Here is a 19,457-nt window from a genome sequence, read left to right as displayed (position 1 = left end):
TTCTACCAACCATTTAAAGCCAATTCTTCTCAAATGTTTCCAATCACTGCCAAGAAAATGCCAAGCAGTTTTTCTCCTATGTTTCCTCCTAGAAGTTTACAGTTTCAGGTCTATGTTTAGGTCTTTAATCCATTTTCAGTTTATTTTGTACATGGTGCAAGACTAAAGGTTCAATTTCATTCTTTTGCATGTGGACATCCAGTTTTCCCATCATTTATTGAAGAGACTAGTCTTTACCCATTGTGTATTCCTGGCTCCCTTGTCAAATATTGACATACACGTGTGGGTTTATTACTGGGTGCTCTATTCTGTCTCATTGGTCTGTGTGTCTGTTTTTATGGCAGTACCATATTGTTCTTATTGCTATAGCTTTGTAACATTAGTTGAAACCAGGAAGTGTGATGCCTCTCAGTTTTGTTCTTTTTTTTTCTAAAGATTACATTGACTATTCAGGATCATTTGTGGCTCGATACAAATTTTTGGGTTCTTTTTTCTATTTCTGTGAAAAATGCCATAGGAATTATGATAGGGATTGAACTGAATCCATAGATCACTTTGGGTAGTATGGACATCTTAACAATATTAACTCCTCTTAACCATGAACATGGAAAATGTTTCCATTTATTTGTATCTTCTTCAGTCTCTTTCATCAGGAAGGTAGATCAGGCCTGCTTCCATCAGCAGGTAAGAAATGTGGTGGGTTCTGCTGCTACTGCTTCGGAGGATAGCTTGGGCCACTGCTGCTGGCTGATGTGGGGTATGGAGAGGGTAGATAAACCTGGGTTCCATTATTGCTGCTGCTGTGGGCAGATCATGCCTGCTGCTACCAGTGGATTTGGAGCATGAGACGGATTGATCCATCTGGGTACTAGTGTCACTACTGCAGGCAGTTTAGCCTGTCATTGCCACGAGGTATGGGTCTCCCTGCACAGTTTCTGTGAGGCTACCCTTCCTTTGGCTATAGAGAGCAGGCTGTTCTTGTTTTTGTTTTATTTCCTCTATACCCCTTAGTGGTTCTGGATTGCAGACATTTCTGGTGTCCAGTCTGAGACATATGATAGATAAAAAGAAAACCAAGAGAATTCATCATGGTGTACATTTTTAAATCTTGAGGTTCCTAGCCGATCCACCTTCTTTCCACATTTCAGAGTTCTTTTAGGATTGTCTACTGAATTATTTTCACAGTATTTAGTTTGTATTTAGAGGGAAGGAAAAGGGAGAATGTGGTGGTAGGAAGATGGGGGTCCAGTCTGCTCCCATTTCTTCAGTTGAGTGTGTGGTGACATATACCATCATCCAGTTCAAGGGGAGAAGATGTAGAACTGGACATTTGGAGAGGAGGTGATATGGATTTTCAACTCAGAAAATGGAAATGCAAGCATAGCAGAGAAATTTTTTGGGCAATTTGTCCAGTAGACATCTGCAGTCATGAATATTAACTGAGATAGATCATGCCTCAGGGTTGTTTGTTTTGTTCCAGCCATGCTCGCTGTTCTGCAGGCACAGAGCAGGTAGATGGTTGAGTTCACCCCACACATGCTTGCAGAGAGAGGGCTAAGAGAAGACAAGTTGTGCAGAGCAGAGATTACAATAATAACCACAGAATCTGAACTGGGTAAAGAAAGATGCAAGGACATGTCAGGGGTGATGGCTGTAAAAAATAAAAAGGTAGGGTCAATAGATTGTAAGACTTTATCATATCTGAAGAGTCTATTGGGGGTATTTGAAAGATGAACTGGAAAGAAAGAATAATCAGAAAATGCAACACTAGAAAAAGCCATTTGGGTAATAGAACAATTATTTGTACTGGTGAGGTCTACAGTCACACCATCCAATAGAATAGCCACTATCCACATGTGCCCATTTAAACCTAAATTAATTTAAATAAAATAAAATCAAAGATTCAATTCTTTAGCTGCATCAGGCACATTTCAAGTACTTTGCAACCATACGTAGCTTGTGGCTACTACGTTGGATAGCACAGATCCAGTTCATTTCTATCATCACAGAAAGTTCCATTGAATTACACTGCTTTAGTATGACTATGGGAGTGAGTGGCTGAGGAGGGGAGCAAAAATGGTTTATTAGAGCAAGGAGATTGATAGGACAATCTGACCAATGATAAAATCACTGAGAGTGGAGATAAGAGTAGGGATGGGATAATATCAGAGAGAGCCCTGTTTGCTACAGCACTTAAGGAGAGGAGTTTGGGTAAGGATGCTGTGGAGACAGAGTTGGAGTACCATGAACTCATATTCTCTGTTAGTCCCCCTCAGCTGCTCATCAACATGCCTAGCTGCACCTATCACTAAGGCCAGCCTCCTGTCTTCACCTGAGGCTGCGTTGCACTGCTTCCAGTAGTCAGACAAATGTTGGCATTTTCTCTAGGTGCTTGTCAAAGATACCTTGTCTGAGGTAACCCAGACCCCAGTTAACCCCTGATCCCAGGCTGACAGAGAAGAGTCTCAGAGTCTCTTCTCATGTGCAGAGGTACTCAGGGTCTTCAGTGAGATGCAGCCCACCTATCTTTCAGATCCCCACGGGGGAAGAAAGGAAGGGTACTGGGAATGGGAACTGAGACTTCTGGCTCTGTCATATATCAGGATGGACAAGGACCTCAGTTTCTGTTTCAACAACTGAGTAAACAGCATATGGTCATTGTCAGTCCAAAATAGGGTCCATGGGCACAAGGGGAAAACCTTACTGAAGTTCTTTCCCAGGAAGAAAAGGAGGCAGCATGGCCTAAGACCCAACATTTCCATTAGCTGGAGGAGAACATGAGACATACCAGACCAGGTTAAACTTTTACTGGGGACAGGAGACACAGTGCCCCTTCTTGCCAACCTTTAGGGGTTGATGATCTCAATGTGGAACTGTAGGTGAGTGGCTGTGACTACACAGTGGCCCCGGAGGAGAGCACAGGTATGGCAGTTGTGGCATTGCCAGTGGCACTGAATGACATAGATGGCATTGAGCACCTGACGGTATCGCCAGTGGATACGCCACATACGGACCAAGGACTGGATCTTGACCACGGCCCTCACTGTATTTGCATAGGTGACCAGGGCTTGCCTTCGCTTCTTCTGCAGCAGGCTATCCAAGGTCAGCCTCCACCAGCGCTGAATGATACAGGCCCTGAGGGCTGCGTGCAGCAATGTCCGGCGTACCAGGGTGCCACGCCACCAGGCCTGGATCTCTGTAGCTGCTTTTGTTTGTTTTTTAAAAGTTTTCTAAGTGGAGATAAGAGAGACCACTCAGGGAACTTCCTGCCATCAACTTCCAAGATCTTCCTGGAAGGGGCCTGGATTCTCTTAACAGTTACCATTTTTTGGAGAGTTAAGGGGAGTTGGCAGGACACTGCCTAAGAGCCAGAAGACCTGGATAGTGAGCCCTTCTTTGCCACTGTGGGCACATCACTCTGCCCTCAGAGTCACAGCACCCTACTATCTCACAGGTGTATAGATCAAGGGGAAAACCATTAGCAGCTAGAAGGGTGCATTAGGGATGTGAGGGACTTTGTTAGTCATGGTCCACATCCTCAATGGTTATTGGGTTTTGGAGGTTTGGCCTCATAATGCCTTTGTCTGGTATTCTCTGCTAATTCTAGTCCCAAACCATCATTGGCTGATTTCCCTCTGCCACAATGTATTTCAGTACTCTGATCGGTTTTCAGCACCCTCAACCCACTTTCTACTCCAGCCTTCCCATATTTTGAACATTGTACTCTCTAATTCAGAGTCCTCACATTATCACCTCCCAGCCCCATTCATTTCTTGATGGCTTTCATTCTCCCCATTCACTCTTCATGTCACAGTCAGACTGATACCCAGAGAGCCCATGCTGAGAAGGGAGTGGAGGAAAAATGGGCCAATATTGAGCTGACTCTTGATTATTTTAGACTCAGGATCCATAAGGAGCACAATTCCACACGCTTATGACATAAATATAAATGTTCTGGATATCTCTTAACTACATGGAAATTTTACTCACCTTGAGTTTCTGCTTCTCCGTCTTCTTCCATTCGGTTCTTTTTTCAACATCTTCAATTACAAGTACAATTAAATTGCCGTGAGTCTGTCATCAGAATTGAATCGGAAATGAATGGATGAGTTAAGACTGCTGTTTCTCTCTATGGCTCTGTACAAAGATACCCCCTGCTTCAGCATCCCTTCTTTTCCCAAGACCTGTGAAGTCCTAGGTGATTCCCACCCACTCCTAGTTTGCCTAGTAAATCTGGCCATGTCTCTTACACAAAATCTGAGCCCCATGGCTTATCTCTAGATGGTTCATTAGCCTTGATTTCTCTACTTCCCAAAGTCTGGCATGAATAAAATGAGGGGGACAGTTATGAGTTCCCAACTGCATTATGACATCAGGATTAAGATATCTGCCACAGAGTTGAGTCTTCCTCAGAAACAAGCTCCATGGGAACTTGTACTACCTTACCTGTCTAGAGCTCAGAGTGGAAAGATAGGGTGCGTGAGGGCCATTTGATACCAGGGGTCCTCCAGTGAGGCCCGCCCACATCCTTCCTCATTTTCAGTCACACAGGGGAGCAGGAAGGACCATGGCAGTGTATCTCTGTGGAGCTCTCTACTGTCTTCTGAGACTTAGCATTTCCTGTCTCCCCTTGACTCAGGTTTCGGTACCTCAATACACCATAGGAAACTAGAAAGAGAAAGAACAGATGAATCTAAAAAGCAGTAAAATAAGGGTAAAAATTTAAATTAAATAGAAAACAAAAATAGGTGGTGGAAAGTAAACTGAAAATGTGGTATTTTTGAAAGGACCAATATTAAAGATAAATACTCCATGAACCTGAGTGAGGGAGAAAGAGAACAAAAATGGAATGAGAAAGGCAAAATAATCACAAAGAGAATTAAATAAATGTAAGAGAATGTCATCGTAACAAATTTGAAAACTAAGAGGAAATGCTTTCCTAACAAAATGTAAATTACGAAAATTAATTGGAGAAAATATGTAAAACTTGATAAATTCAGAAGGTTACTGAAGATCCACCATAAATAAGGCATCAAGACCAGGTAGATTCATACACAAACTTTAAACAAAACTTACAAATTCAGATATTTCCAATGTGACAAACTATTCAAGGCAGAAGACAGAAGACAGAAGTTTCCATCAAGCATTTCATAGTGTCAATCCCCTAAAAAAATCCTGCTAGGATTTTTTTTTTAGGGGGAAGAAAAGCTATCTTCTGATACTCCTTCTAAGACGATGGACTATCCCTTCCTTTGACAAGAATCCTTTTACGTCTTTCAAAAAATAATTCTTCTATATATTTCTGTAAAGTTTTTAAAAATTTTTCTGTAAAGGTCTTTTTAAGATTTTAAGTGATGTCTATACTCAATGTGGGACTTGAGAACTCACAACCCTGAGATCAAGAATCTCATGCTCCACCAATTGAGCCAGCCAGGAGCCCCTGTAAAGGTCTCTCTCTCTCTCTTTTGATATAATTTACATTCTACAAAGTTCACTATTTAAAACTGTACAACCCAGTAGTTTTTAAGCATATTCACAAAGTTGTGCAACTATCACCACTATCTGATTCTAGAACATTTTCATAACCCCCAAATAAGCCCCATACCCATTAGCAGTTAATCTCCATTCTTCCCTACCCCAACCTCTGGTAACCACTGAACTTCTTTATGTCTTTATAGATTTGCCTATTCTGGATATTTCATACGGTTTGAATCACACAATAAATGGCTTTTTGTGTCTGGCTTCTTTTGCTTAGTACAATGTTTTCAGGGTCCATTCATGTTTGTAGCATGTCAGTATGTCCTTATTTTCTATGGCTAAATAATATTCCATTGCATGTATATACTACATTTTTAATCCACTCATCAGTTAATTAGCACTTGAGTTGTTTCTACTTTTTTAGTATTATGAATAATATACCTATAAATATTGAAGTGCAAGTTTTTGTATGAGCATATACAATGCTCATACATTTTCAATTCTCTTGGATATATACCTAGAAGTGGAATTGCTAGGTCATATGGTAAGGTTTTTGTTTTTTTGTTTTTTTCCTGAAAACAAAACAGATGCACCTGGGTAGCTTAGTCAGTTGAGCATTAGGCTCTTGACTTTGGCTCAGGTTCTCTTGGTTCATGGGATCAAGCCCCACATCAGGCTCTGCTCTGACAGTGTGGAGCCTGCTTGGGATTCTCTCTTTCCTTCTTTCTCTGCCTCTCTCCCATTCTCTCTCTCAAAACAAAGAAACTTAAAAAAAACAAAACAAAAACAAAACTGCCTTTTACAACCACCAATCTGTTCTCTGTATCTATGAGTTTGTTTTGTTGTTTCCAGTTTTTGGTTTTTTTTAGATTTCATATAAGAGAAATCATATGGTATTTGTCTTTCTCTGTCTGGCTTATTTCACTTAGTAAAATGCCCTTGAGTTTCATCCATGGTATCATAAATAGCAAAATTTCATTATTTTTTATGGGTATTCCATAAAATGGTTAACATTCCATTGTATGTACAAACCACAATTTCTTTATCCATTCATCCATCGATGGACACTTAGGTTGTTTCCATATCTTGGCTATTGCTGCAATGAACATGGGGGTGCAGGTTATCTTTTCAAATTAGTTTTTTTGTTTTGTTCACATAAATACCCAGAAGTGGAATTGCTAGATCGTATGGTAGTTCTATTTTTACTGTTTTCCATAGTTTCAGCACCAATTTACCTGTCACAACAGTGCACGAGCGTTCCCTTTTCTCCACATCCTGATCAACTTGTTTTTTTTTTTTTAATTTTTTAATGTTTATTCATTTTTTTGAGAGAGAGAGAGACAGAGCATGAGCGGGGGAGGGTCAGAGAGTGAGAGGAAGACACAGAATCTGAAGCAGGCTCCAGGCTTTGAGCTGTCAGCACAGAGCTTAACGTGGGGTTGGAACTGACGAACTGCAAGATCATGGACCTGAGCAGAAGTTGGACACTTAAACGACTGAGTCACTCAGGTGTGCTGTCATCAACTTGTTATTTCTTATCTTTTTAAAAAAAATCATAGCCATTCTAACAGGTGTGAGGTTATATCTCATTGTGGTTTTGATTTGCATTTCCCTGATGACTAGTGATGTTGAACATATTTTCACGTACCTGTTGGCTGTGTGTTTTCTTTGAAAAAATGTCTTAGATCTACCCATTTTTATTTTAATTAATTAATTGATTATTATTTTTTTGAGAGAGAGGGCGCAAGTGAGCAAGGGGGAGAGAGAGAGAATGAGAGAGAGAGAGAGAGAGAATCCCAGAAGGGACAAAGAGAGACAGGGAGAGAGAGAGAAAGAGAAGCAGGCTCACCCGAAGTGGGGCTTGTGTTTACCCACTGAGGTTTGAGCTCACCCAAAGCAGGGCTTGTGCTCATCTGAAGTGGAGCACAAGCTCACCTGATGTGGGATTCGAACTCATGAACCATGAGATCATGACCTGAGCCAAAGTTAGATGCTTAATGACTGAGTCATCCATGCACCCAGACTGGCCCATTTTTAAATTGGATTGTTTTGCTATTGAGTTATATGTGTTCTTTGTATATTTTGGATATTATCCCCTTATCAGATATATGACTTGCAACTATTTTCTTCTATTCAGTAGGTTGCCTTTTCATTTTGTTGATGCTTTCCTTTGCTGTGCAGAAGCCTTTTAGTTTTATGTAATCTCACTTATTCATTTTTGCTTGTGTTGCTTTTGCTTTTGGTGTCAGATTTTAAAAAATCATCACTAAGACCAATGTCAAGGAGATTACCACCAATGTTTTCTTCTAGGAGTTTTATAGTTTCAGGTTTTACATTCAAGTCTTTAATACACTTTGAGTTAATTTTTGTGCATAATATGTAGATAATAGGCCAGTTTCATTCTTTTGCATGTGGTTGTCTAATTTTCCCAACATTATTTATTGAAGAGACTGTCCTTTCCACATTGTTTATGCTTGACTCCTTTGTTGTAAATTAATTGACCATTACTATATGAGTTTATTTCTGAGACCTCTATTATGGTACATTGACCTTTGTGTCTTTTTTTAATGTCCATACCATACTGTTTTAATTACTATAGATTTGTAATATAGTTTGAAATCAGGGAGTGTGATGCCTCCAGCTTTGTTCTTCTTTCTCATGGCTGCTTTGGCTTGTCAGGGTCTTTTGTACAGGTTCTATTCACATTTTATGGTAGTTGTTTTCTATTTCTGTGGAAAAAAAAAACCACTGGACTTTTGATAGGGATTGCATTGAAATTTGTATATGGATTTGGGTAGTATGGCTATTTTAACAATGTTAATTCTTCCAATCCATGAGCATAAAATATATTTCCATTTATTTGTGTCTTCTTCAGTTTCTTCCATTAATGTTGTGTGGCTTTCAATTTACAGGTCTTTCGCCTCCTTGTTTAAATGTATTCCTAGGTATTTTATTCTTTTTGATGCAATTATAAATGGAATTGTTTTCTTAATTTCTCTGACAGTTCATTATAAGTGTAAAGAAAAGTGACAGCTTTTTGTGTATTGATTTTGTATTCTGCAACTTTACTATATTTATTAGTTCTAACAGTGTTTTGATGGAGTCTTTAGGGTTTTCTAATATGGTATCATGCTATCTTCAAATAGTGGTAGTTTTACTTCTTCATTTCCAATTTGGATGCCTTTTATTTCTTTTTCTTGCCTAATTGCTCTAGCTAGGACTTCCAATACTATGTAGAATAAAAGTGGCAAGATTGGTCATCATTCTCTTGTTCCTGATCTTAGAGGAAAAGCTTTTAGCTTTTTACTACTAAGTATGATGTTAGCTGTGTGCTTGGCATATATGGCCTTTATTATGTTGAGGTACATTTCCTCTATACCCTTCTCTGTTGAGAGTTTTTAACATAAATGAATGTTGAGTTTTGTCACATTTTTTTCAACGTCGGCTGAGATGATCATGATTTTTACTTTTCTTTTTGTTAATGTGGTGTATCACATTGGTTGATTTGTGGATTTTGAACCATTCTTGTATCCCTGGAATAAATACCACTTGATCATGGTGTATGATACTTTCAATGTATTATTGAATTCAGTTTGCTAATATTTTGCTGAGGAGTTTTGCATTTGCGTTTATCAGGGATCCTGGCCTGTAATTTTCTTTTCTTATGGCATCCTTGTCTGGCTTTGGTATCAGGGTAATCCTGGCTTTGTAAAATGAGTTTGGAAGAGTTCCTTCCTCTTTTATTTTTTGGAATAATTTGAGAAGAATTGGTATTTTTAAAAACGTTTTTAAATGTTTATTTATTTTTTGAGAGAGAGAGCTAGCCAGGGAGGGGCAGAAAGAGAGTGAGAGAGAAATCCTAAACAGGCTTTGTGCTGTCAGTGCAGAGCCCAATGCAGGGCTCAAATCCATAAACCATGAGCTCATGACCTGAGCTGAAACCAAGAGTCAGACACTTAACCGACCGAGCCACCCAGGTGCCCCAAGAAGGATTGACATTAATCCTTTTTTGAATGTTCGGTAGAATTCACCAGTGAAATTCACTGAATTTTGGTGAAACCAAAAATCAAAGGTTTTTGATTATGAATTAAATCTCTGCTAATAATCAGTCTGTACAGATTTTCTATTTCATCAGAGTTCAGTCTTGGTAGGTTATATGTTTCCAGGAATTTATCCATTTCTTCTAGGTAGTCCAATTTGTTGGTGTTTAATTGTTCAAAGTGGTTTCTTATGATCCTTTGTATTTCTGTGGCATCAGTTGTAACATCTCTTTCATTCCTGATTTTATTTGACTCTTTGCTTTTTTCCTTGGTGAGTCTAGGTAAAGCTTATCAATTTTGTTTATCTTTTCAAAGAACCAGCATTTGGTTTCACTGATACTTTCTATTGTCTTTTTAGTCTCTATTTCATTATTTCTGTTCTGATCTGTTATTTCCTTCCTTCTATTAACTTTGGGCTTCTTTTGCTCTTCTTTTTCTACTTCCTTGAGCTGTAGGCTCTTTATTTCATACTTTTCTTGTTTCTTGAGGTAGGCATTTATCACTATGAACTTCCTTCTTGGAATTACTTTTGCTGCATCCCATATATTTTGGTATGTTATATTTCCATTTCTGTTTGTCTCAAGGTATTTATTTCTCCTTTTGATCTCTTCTTTGGCCCACTGGTTTTATAGTAGCATGTGGTTTAATATCCACATATTTGTGAATTTTCCAGTTTTCTTCATGTAATGAAGAATTACATTTCTATTGTAGTCAGAAAAGATGCTTGATATTATTTCAATCCTCTTACATTCTGTTCTGTAACATAACATATGATCTATCTTGGAAAATGTTCCATGTGCACTTGAAAACATGTATTCTTTTTTTTAAATTTAATTTTTTAATTTTAAATCCAAGTTAGTTAGCATATAGTGCAACAATGATTTCAAGAGTAGATTCCTTAATGCCCCTTACCCATTTAACCCATCCCCCCTCCCACAACTCCTCTAGTAAACCTCTGTTCTCCATATTTAAGAGTCTCTTATGTTTTGTCCCCCTCCTTTTTATATTATTTTTGTTTCCCTTCCCTTGTGTTCATCTGTTTGTGTCTTAAAGTCCTCATATGAGTGAAGTCGTATGATATTTGTCTTCCTCTGACTGGCTAATTTCGAACATGTATTCTTTTTCTTTTAGATGGAATGTTCTGTGCATTTGTTAATTCCATCTGGTCTAACATGTCATTTAAGATGATTGTTTTCTTACTGATTTTCTGGCTGAATTATCTATCCATTGATGTGAGGGTATTAAAGTTCCCTACTAGCATTGTAACACTGTCAATTTTTCCTTTAGGTCTGTTAATATTTGCTTTATATATTTTGATACTCTTATGTTGGGTGCATAAATATTTACAAATGTTATATCCTCTTGTTAGATTGACTTTTTATCATTATGTAACACCCTTCTCTGTTTCTTACTACGATGTTTATCTTAAAGTCTATTTTGTCTGATATAAGTATTGCTACTCCAGCTTTCTTTTGGTTTCCATTTGCATGGAGTATCTTTTTCTATCCCTTCACTTTCAGTCTGTGTGTGTCTTTATATCTGAAGTGTATCTCTCACAAGCAGCATATAGATGGGTCTTTTTAAAATCCATTCAGCCGCTCTATGTCCTTTAATTGAAGAATTTATTCCATTCACATTTAAAGTAATTATTGAAACATATGTGCTCATTACTATTCTGTTGTTTTTTGGTTGTTTTTGTAGTTCCTCTCTGTTCTTTTCTTCTTTTCTTGCTCTCTTCCTTGGTGGTTTGATGACTTTCTTTAGTGGTATGCTTATTACTCTTTATTTTATGGGTATTTATTATAGCTTTTTGCTTTGTGGTTACCATGAGGCATACATATAACAATTTATACCTATAACGATCTATTTTTAAGCTGATAACAACTTAAGTTTGAGCCCATTCTAAAGCTCAACATTACTCTTCCCAATATGTTTTATGTTTTCAATGTCACATTTTACACCTTTTTATCTCATATTTTACATCTTTTTGTTTGTGTATCCCCTAACTAATTATTGTAATCATAGTTATTTTTATTATTTTTGTCTTTTAACCTTCATACTAGCTTTATTTTATTATTTTATATTTAAGTGTAGTTGACACACAATGTTGCATTAGTTCCAGGTATACAACATAGTTATTCAACAACTCTATACATTATGCTATGCTCACCACAAGTGTAGCTACCATCTAACACCATGCAATGCTATCACAATACCATTGACTATATTCCCTATTCTGTACCTTTTACTCCCATGACTTATTCATTCTATAACTGGAAGCCTGTATCTCCCACTCCCCTTCATTGATCTTGCCCATCCTCCACCCTCTCCCCTCTGGCAACATCAGTTTACTCTTTACATTTATAGGCCTGATTTTTTGTTTGGTTCATTTGTTTATTCATTTATTTTGTTTCTTAGATTCCACATATAAATAAAACCATATGGAGTTTGTCTTTCTCTGACTTATTTAACTTAGTATAACACTCTCTAGGTTTATCCATGTTATTGCAAATGGCAAGATATCATTTATTTTTATGCCTGAGTAGTATTCAATTATATACATATAAAGTCACATATTCTTTATCCATTTGTCTATCAATAGACACTTGAATTGTTACCAGATCTTGGTTATTTTTTTTAAGTTTATTTATTTTGAGAGAGCATGCACACACATGAGCAGGGAGAAGGAGAATCCCAAGCAGGCTCTGTGCTCTCAGGATGGAGCCTGATGCAGGGCTCAATCTCATGAACCGTGAGATAATGACCTGAGCTGAAATCAAGAGTTGGATGCTTAACTGACTGAGCCACCCAGGTGCCCCCAGATCTTGGTTATTGTAAATAATGCTACAATAAACATACAAGTGCAGATGTCTTTTTGAATTAGTTTTTTCTTTTCTTTGGGTAAATGCCCAGTAGTGGAATTACTAGATCATATGGTATTTCTATTTTTAATTTTTTAATGTTTATTTATTTTGAGAGAGAGAAACAGAGGGAAAGTTGGGGAGGGGCACAGAGAGAGAGAGGGAGTCACAGAATCTGAAGTAGGCTCCAGGCTCTGAGCTGTCAGAACATAGCCCGACGCAGGGCTTGAACCCATGTGAGATCACGACCTGAGCTGAAGTTGGATGCTTAACCGACTGAGTCACCAAGGTACCCCCTATTTTTAGTTTTTTGAGTAACCTCCATATTGCTTTCCCAAAATGTCTGTACCAATTTACATTCCCACAACCTTTTCCTCTGTATCCTTGCTAACACTTGTTATTTCTCATTTTTAGATTCTAGCCATTCTGACAGGTGATCTCAAATTGTAGTTTTGACATACAAACTTTGTAAGCAATTAATCCACTAACTTTACTATATATTTATCTTCCAGTGAGATTTATTCTTTCCTTTGTATTTTTGTTACTTATTAGCTCCCCAAACTTATACTCACAGGTCCCAAAGCAGAGGTTACTGCATGTCACACAGGATCACAGGGAAGCATCAGGTTTTAGTCAGGTGGCAGAAAGCAGGAGTAAGAAAAGAGCTTCTCCCATGGCCTCTGTCAGAGTGGGAAAGGCAAGAAGGATAGGGTAAACAGGTTAAGATTGTCTGGTTTGAGTCATTTCTGTGGTTTCTAAGCTATATAGATGTCTAATGCCTGGCTTCGAATGATTAAGGCAGAGGATTATGGCTTTCTGGATGTAGAGGACAAAGACAGAGGGGGTTTACCCTGAATTGGTTAGTTTGAGACCCATATAAATTGTTCCATGTATCCATAGTTTGTTCCTTTTTACTGCTGAGCAGTGGTGCATTGTATGGATGTACCACAGTTTGAATAGTCATTTGGGTTGCATCCACTTTTCTGGCTATTATTCTACTATGAAATTTTTGTGGAAGCTTTTGTGTTTTCAATTTTCTTGGATATATACCTAAGAGTGGAATTGCTGGGTCTTATGGTAACTCTACACCTAACTTTTGAGAGATCATCAAACTATTTTCACATCAGCTACCCCATTTTACATTCCCAAGAGCAATCTACATAAGATCCAGTTTCTCCAATCCTACTATCTACTGTATTGTAGATATTACTATATTGCAGAGCTGCAGCTGACTGCATTTGCTGATGGACTGATGTGAATGGGGATGGATAGAGATAAGTAAAAGGGAGGGTTCAGAAGAGAATTTGAATCAAACAGATGTGGTGAATGGTCAAGGCACAAGGAGAAGCAATTTTGGATAAAATCATGAAGTGTGGGGGTCCTGTCTGCCACATTATGTTTGAAAAAACCTATTAGACATCAAAGCAAGACATTAAGTGGGAAGTCATACGTTGGGTATGGAATTCAGAGGAGCTATCAGGGATGGTGATGTAGATTTGAATGGCATCAGAATATAGCAGATAGCTAAGACCATGTCGATGATATTATCTGGGAGTACACATTAAGAGGGACTAAAAGAACTTTTAGGATTGAGCCCCTCATAGGTTAGAGGCTCATCAATGAAGAAGCCATTGATAAGATTAAGAAAAAGCAGCCAGTGAAGAAAAAGCAGGAGAGTGTGATGTTCCTGAAGCCAAACAGAGTGTTTCAAGTAAGAGAGAGTGGTCAACTTGTAGTCTGATGCAGAGAGAAGGCAGAGAACAGAGGATTCACCATTTTCATGTAAGCAAGTTAGTTGGTGATTTTAGATGGTGTTAGTTTTTGTTGTTCAACCAACCACCAAAACATAGAGACTCAAAACAATAACCATTTATAGAACTCACGGGTCTGTGGAGTGACAATTTGAGCTAGGATCATCTGGGTGATTTTTCTGTTCTCAACTGGGTTCGCTAAAAATATGTGGTCTGTTGGTAGGTGTGATGGGGGCTGGTGATGTAAGATGGCCTCATCAGAGACAGCTCATCTCTGTCCCATATGTTGTCTCATGCAACAGTGGTAATCTCCTTGTTCGCATGGGAGATGGTTGTTTAAGACCTCTTAAAGTCTAGGCTTGCAACCAGCACAATATCACTTTTACTGCATACTATTGGCCAAAGAAAGTCACAGGGAGGCCTAGATACAAGAGGAGGTTAAGTAGCCTCTGTCTGTTATTGATCGAGCTACAAAGTCACGTTGCAAAGGTGCATGGATACAAGGAGGACAGTAATTTTTGTCATTTTTGTAAACAATCTCTCTCAATCAATACCCTTGACCAGTGTAGCTTCCGTGGAGTTGGGGGGAAGGAAAGACCAATTGGAGTGAATTTATGAGAGAATGGGAAAAGCGAGAGAGGAAACAGTGACAACACGTTTTGCTCTAAGAAGATGCAGAGAACTGGATAGGAGGTAGTCAAGAATGGACTTTTTAATGGTGGAGGATACTTATGCTGATGTAAATGATTTGGTGAAAAGGAAGAAACCAGTTCAGAGAAACAAATGAAATTACAGAACAACATCATTGCAAAGGCAAGAGGTGACAGTGGGCAAAAGGAAACGAAGAGCACCAGAAGAGCAAAGTGGAAGGGGTGGCATTGGATGGGGCAAAGATAATTCACTTCAACTCAAGGAAGGCAATGAGTGTGGTAAAAAAAGGCCAGCTGAGATGGAGGATGAGTCGGTAGGGAGACGGAAGTCCAGTCTGCTACCATTTTCTCAGTTAAGGGTGTAGTGATATCACCATTTGAGGTCAAAAGGAAAAGAGGAAGAATAGCGCATTTGAGGAAAAAGGAAGTGATGTGAAATCTTCAGGTCAAAAAACAAATTTACAGAGAAGTGTCTTGAGAAGCAAGTCTGTCCATCTGTGGTCTTGAAGATAAACCCAAACCACGCAATATGGTGATTTGTTTTTCTTCACGGAAATTCAGCTTTTCTTGTGGATGAAGTAGGTGAAGGGTTGGGTTCACACAAAGGTGGAGAGAGAGGGCCAACAGTGGTAAAATTGTAAGAGAATCCTCGACAGAGAATGGAATCTGAGCTGGGGAAAAGGGTAGTACAATACTGGTAAGGTCAATCTTTGGGAAGTCCTTATTAGGACTGAAGAAACATTTGGATCAATGCATAAGAAGCAGCGACTCTAACACAGAGGTTGACAAACTTTTTCTGTAAAGGACCAGATAGTATTTTAGGATTGATGTCACAATCACAACCACTCAACTGCAAGCCATAGTTTTCTGACTTCTGCCCTAAAGCATAGAAAGCAAAAGTTAGAGACCAAGATTATTAAAATCAGTATTTGTGTTGCTGTGGTCAGTTATGACAAGGACCAGGACAATGCCACCCAAACTATGGTGAGCATTTGCTACCACTGAGATTAAGTACAAAGATTGAGATTAAGCACTTAGAAATTTGTATAGCAAATTGAAACAGAAATTTTATGTGTGTCCAGCCTAACAAAAGTAAGCCTTATATTCTGTATACCTTTTCTACTTGTTTTTTCCCATAATTCATTTTTATTGTTTTACAAAAGAATTAGTATATGATGGATTGGACACTTTTTTTTTTTTTTAAAGGCCATTCCTTAAAGGCAGCTTGAAAAGCAACAATCTCTGGTGCAATTATACGAGTGGGTGATTCAGGTAAAATGGAAGTCAAAATCACTGGAGGTAAGAGGCAAGGGGCTTGGAGCATCATCTAAGTTAATACTGAAGTTACTAAGAATGGTGTCACACATAGGGTGGCAGTGATACCAGTGGGAGCCCTATTTGTGTTTCAGCACCCTGGAGAAGCTGGTCCTGAGGATGGAAGCAGAGCTGAGGTTCCTTAAGATCATGATACCTGCTATTTCCCAAAGAAAACAGCATCCAAATTAGCACAAAACTTGAAAAACCTTGTGCCTAGTCACCACTAAGGTCAGCCTCCTGTGCATCCTATGGGCTGTACTGCTCTCAAGAGCCAGCAAAGTGTTTGACTTCTGTCTAGGGGTTTGCCAAATAGATAGCCAATGGGTGCAAGCCCCAGCTGGCTCATGATGGCAGGCTAACAGAGCATGGATTCAAAGGCAACTCTCATTAAGAAGAGGTGCCTGGAGTCTTTGGGAATATAAAGCCTAACTGCTCCCAATTGCAAGATCAGGAGATAATGGTGCCAGGGCTATGGAATGGTACACTTGGCTCTTGATGTGTGAGAACAGCCTCAGGTAGCAGTTTCTGATTTGGATAGAGCCAGAAGGTGGAGGCCTTGGGGTCTTCATGGTGTAGGAGTCACTGAGACACACAAAACCTGGTCAGACATTTATTGGGGGGCAGTGGAGTAGTTCTCCACCCTCTGGTACTTTTAGACTGATAGGATTTCAATATGGAACTCCGGCTGGTTGGGAGTGACTTCATATTGTGCCTGTAGAATATCACTGGTCTGGAAGGCAAAATAGCTCTTTGGGGCCTGAAGGATGCAGACAGCATTGCATATTCGGCAGTAACGTCGATGGCACTGCCACATGCGAACCCAGGACTGGAGCTTGACTGCCGCCTCCTCCTGGATTACATAGATCTTCAACAGGTCCCGCCGCTGCTTAAGAACCCGCCTCCACAAAAGTGTTCTCCACCAGAGCTGAATCATCCAGGCCCTGAGGGCTGCCACCAGCAGGGTGCGACGTACCAGGGTGCCACGCCACCAGGCCTGGATCTTCTCAGCTGCCTTGATTCTTGCTCTGTGGCGTTTTTGACAAAGCCTCTAACCAAGCAAAGCAGAGGACTCCACATGAATTTGTTATGAACAACAAGTCTGGTGTCTGCCACGAAGGAGCTCTGATCTTCTTTCGTAACTAGCCTTTCCCCTGGTGGTTCTGAGGACCCAGGAGTCCTGGGTGGGGTTTTGTCTCTACTTCTACCTTACCTGTGGCCATAGACGTATTGGTCATCTTCTGAGTCATAGTGTCCTCATCTACAAAATGGGGATATGCTTGCCCTGTGATCTTCACAGGTTCTGTGGAAACAATTTCTGATCCAGAAGACCTGCCATGAATATGAGGAACCAAAAGGTCCTCTGAGGATGAACCTCTGCATTTATGGCCTACATCTCAACCCAAATTCCAGCCTATGATGCTGCCTCCTGATGCCTCATGCCAACCCATAGCCCCTTGAGGGCTTTCCTTTACCTCACTTCTTTTGATTTCCACTACCTTTCAGTCACCCCTATATCCTTCTAAACCCAGGCTTTACTTTCTCTGGATTTCCAGTTCCCACTACTGTGCCCCACCTTCCAGTGGCCTGTCCGCATCCTGATTCCTCACCTCTCTGCTGTCTCTTCATACTTAACATAGCTCACTCAGAATAGGGAGGGAATTTATGGGGACAGGAGAGCAACACTGAACTGACTTCTCAGCTGTGGGACCAGAGATGGATCCTTCACTTTCAAGAACTCTGTGCTCAGATGGTCAATGAACTGTGGTTCTCTCATGCTCCTAGGCTCCACCTACCTTCAGCTTCTCAGTCTCTAGTGCATCCTTATTTGGACCAGACTTCTGCAATCAGAATATAGAGAGAAAGCATGAGTGAGGACCAGTCTCTGTGCAAAGTCCTCACAGGCCTACTTCCCCATTCTTTCTGAGTCTTTTTTTTTTTTTTTTTAAGATTTTTTAAAAAAGTTTATTTATTTAATGTGAGAGAGGGAGAGAGGGAGCATGAGTGGGGGAGGGGCAGAGAGCGGGAGAGAGAGAATCCCAAGCAGGCTCCATGGCATGAAGCCCAACACAGGGCTCAATCTCACAACTGTGAGATTATGACCTGAGCCCAAATCAAGGGTGGGACGCTTAACTGACTGAGCCACCCAGGTGCCCCTCCTGAGTCCTTCTGAAGTCATCTGGTGCTTCCCTCTGCCATGGGCTAACTCCCTACCTCCAGGGAGGGGGTGTTTGGCTGTCTTACACAGCATTTACCGCCCATGGTTTGGGGCAGTAGTTCAGGTGTTCACACCCCCTCTGGTTGCTGCTCCATTGGTCCTGGCAGAAGCAAGAAGGGTGGGAGAGGAGGAGATAGCCATGATGTCACAAGGGCAACTATGACCCAGGGACCAGGTTGCCTCAAATTTGTTGGGTAAAGAGGAAACATGTACCCATTTCCCTCCTGCCAGGGATTGACCAGGGATTGTCCTTGGGGAAACCATAGCCCCCGTGAATCTGTCCTGTCCAAAGGATGACCTCTAGTCTGGCCCACCCACAAGACTTTCCTGTCATCATCACTAAGGAGAGCTGCTTACACAGTGCAGAGGAAGGTTCCTGGGCTCAGGGTGCTTCCTGTGTCTTGCCTTCTCTGCCTCCATGCCCTTCCTCAGTATGTGGGAAAATCCTTCTTTTAATTAGTGAGTATGTGAGTATGTGAGACTGTGAGTATGGAGGGTGAGCAGAAGGGGCCAAGGAAGGGTCAGGATGGAGGTACCTCAGCCTATTTCTATTCCCCTCCAGCTGCTGAACCCCTGTATTTCTACAGTTGTTTGGTGCCTAACAAGCCAATATATGTTCCTTAAAACAAAATAAGCCCTTCCGCTCAGTGTCTGAAATTTACTGGGCTGGAGGAATTTTCCAAACATGAGTCATTATGTAAGAGACAGTGTTCCCCAGTGTAGATTCCTCTAGTGGTAGCAATGGTCATATTTGAAAGAGTCACTTAGTTATTCAGGCTTGCCTCCAAGACCAGCTGCCTCTGGCTGTCCCCACTGCCATCTCACAGGCACGCTCACTTTCATCTCTTAACCGACTCTGGATAGCCCCCTCCAGACCTCAGTGACATGCTGACATGGTCTCTTCATTTCAAGACCTTAACTCTCCACCAAAAAAGATGAGGACTTGGCTTTCTGCCCCATCCCCAAAACCTCACTTTTTCTCCCTCCATCTTCCCAACTAGGTCACTTGCTGCCATTTAGGTCCCCAATCGCAATTTAGTGTTTATATTATCATGACTCTGTGAGTGCCACTGACCACTGTGCCATGGAGCACATTCTGGTTCCCTATCCTTTCTTGCACAACTTCATAAAAGCTTTTTATCATG

General features: G+C 40.2%; 1 protein-coding gene across 6 annotated transcripts; it reads right to left on the bottom strand.

The window, feature by feature from the left end:
- Positions 1-601: 601 nt before the first annotated feature.
- LOC102951373 (IQ domain-containing protein F3) lies at positions 602-18,444 on the bottom strand. 6 transcript variants are annotated; one of them, XR_006214812.1, is made up of 6 exons: positions 18,309-18,444; positions 17,891-17,935; positions 12,952-13,059; positions 4,447-4,668; positions 3,991-4,074; positions 602-1,651 (listed from the first exon to the last, which is right to left on the bottom strand). XR_006214812.1 is itself a non-coding variant. In XM_007081964.2 (3 exons), the coding sequence occupies exons 1-3, from the start codon at positions 18,354-18,356 to the stop codon at positions 16,750-16,752; spliced, it is 459 nt and encodes a 152-aa protein (XP_007082026.1). In that variant the 5' UTR covers positions 18,357-18,443; the 3' UTR covers positions 16,695-16,749. The 6 variants fall into 6 exon arrangements, 2 of the variants coding, with proteins under 2 accessions (XP_007082026.1, XP_042834987.1); XR_006214810.1 differs by lacking the exons at positions 17,891-17,935; positions 18,309-18,444 and adding an exon at positions 2,789-3,230; XR_006214811.1 differs by lacking the exons at positions 4,447-4,668; positions 12,952-13,059; positions 17,891-17,935; positions 18,309-18,444 and adding exons at positions 2,789-3,230; positions 4,251-4,357.
- Between the last annotated feature and the right edge of the window lie 1,013 nt (positions 18,445-19,457).

This window comes from Panthera tigris, chromosome A2 (assembly GCF_018350195.1).
Source record: "Panthera tigris isolate Pti1 chromosome A2, P.tigris_Pti1_mat1.1, whole genome shotgun sequence".
NCBI classification, from domain to species: Eukaryota; Metazoa; Chordata; class Mammalia; order Carnivora; family Felidae; genus Panthera; species Panthera tigris.
This window is presented reverse-complemented; position numbering and strand designations above follow the sequence as displayed.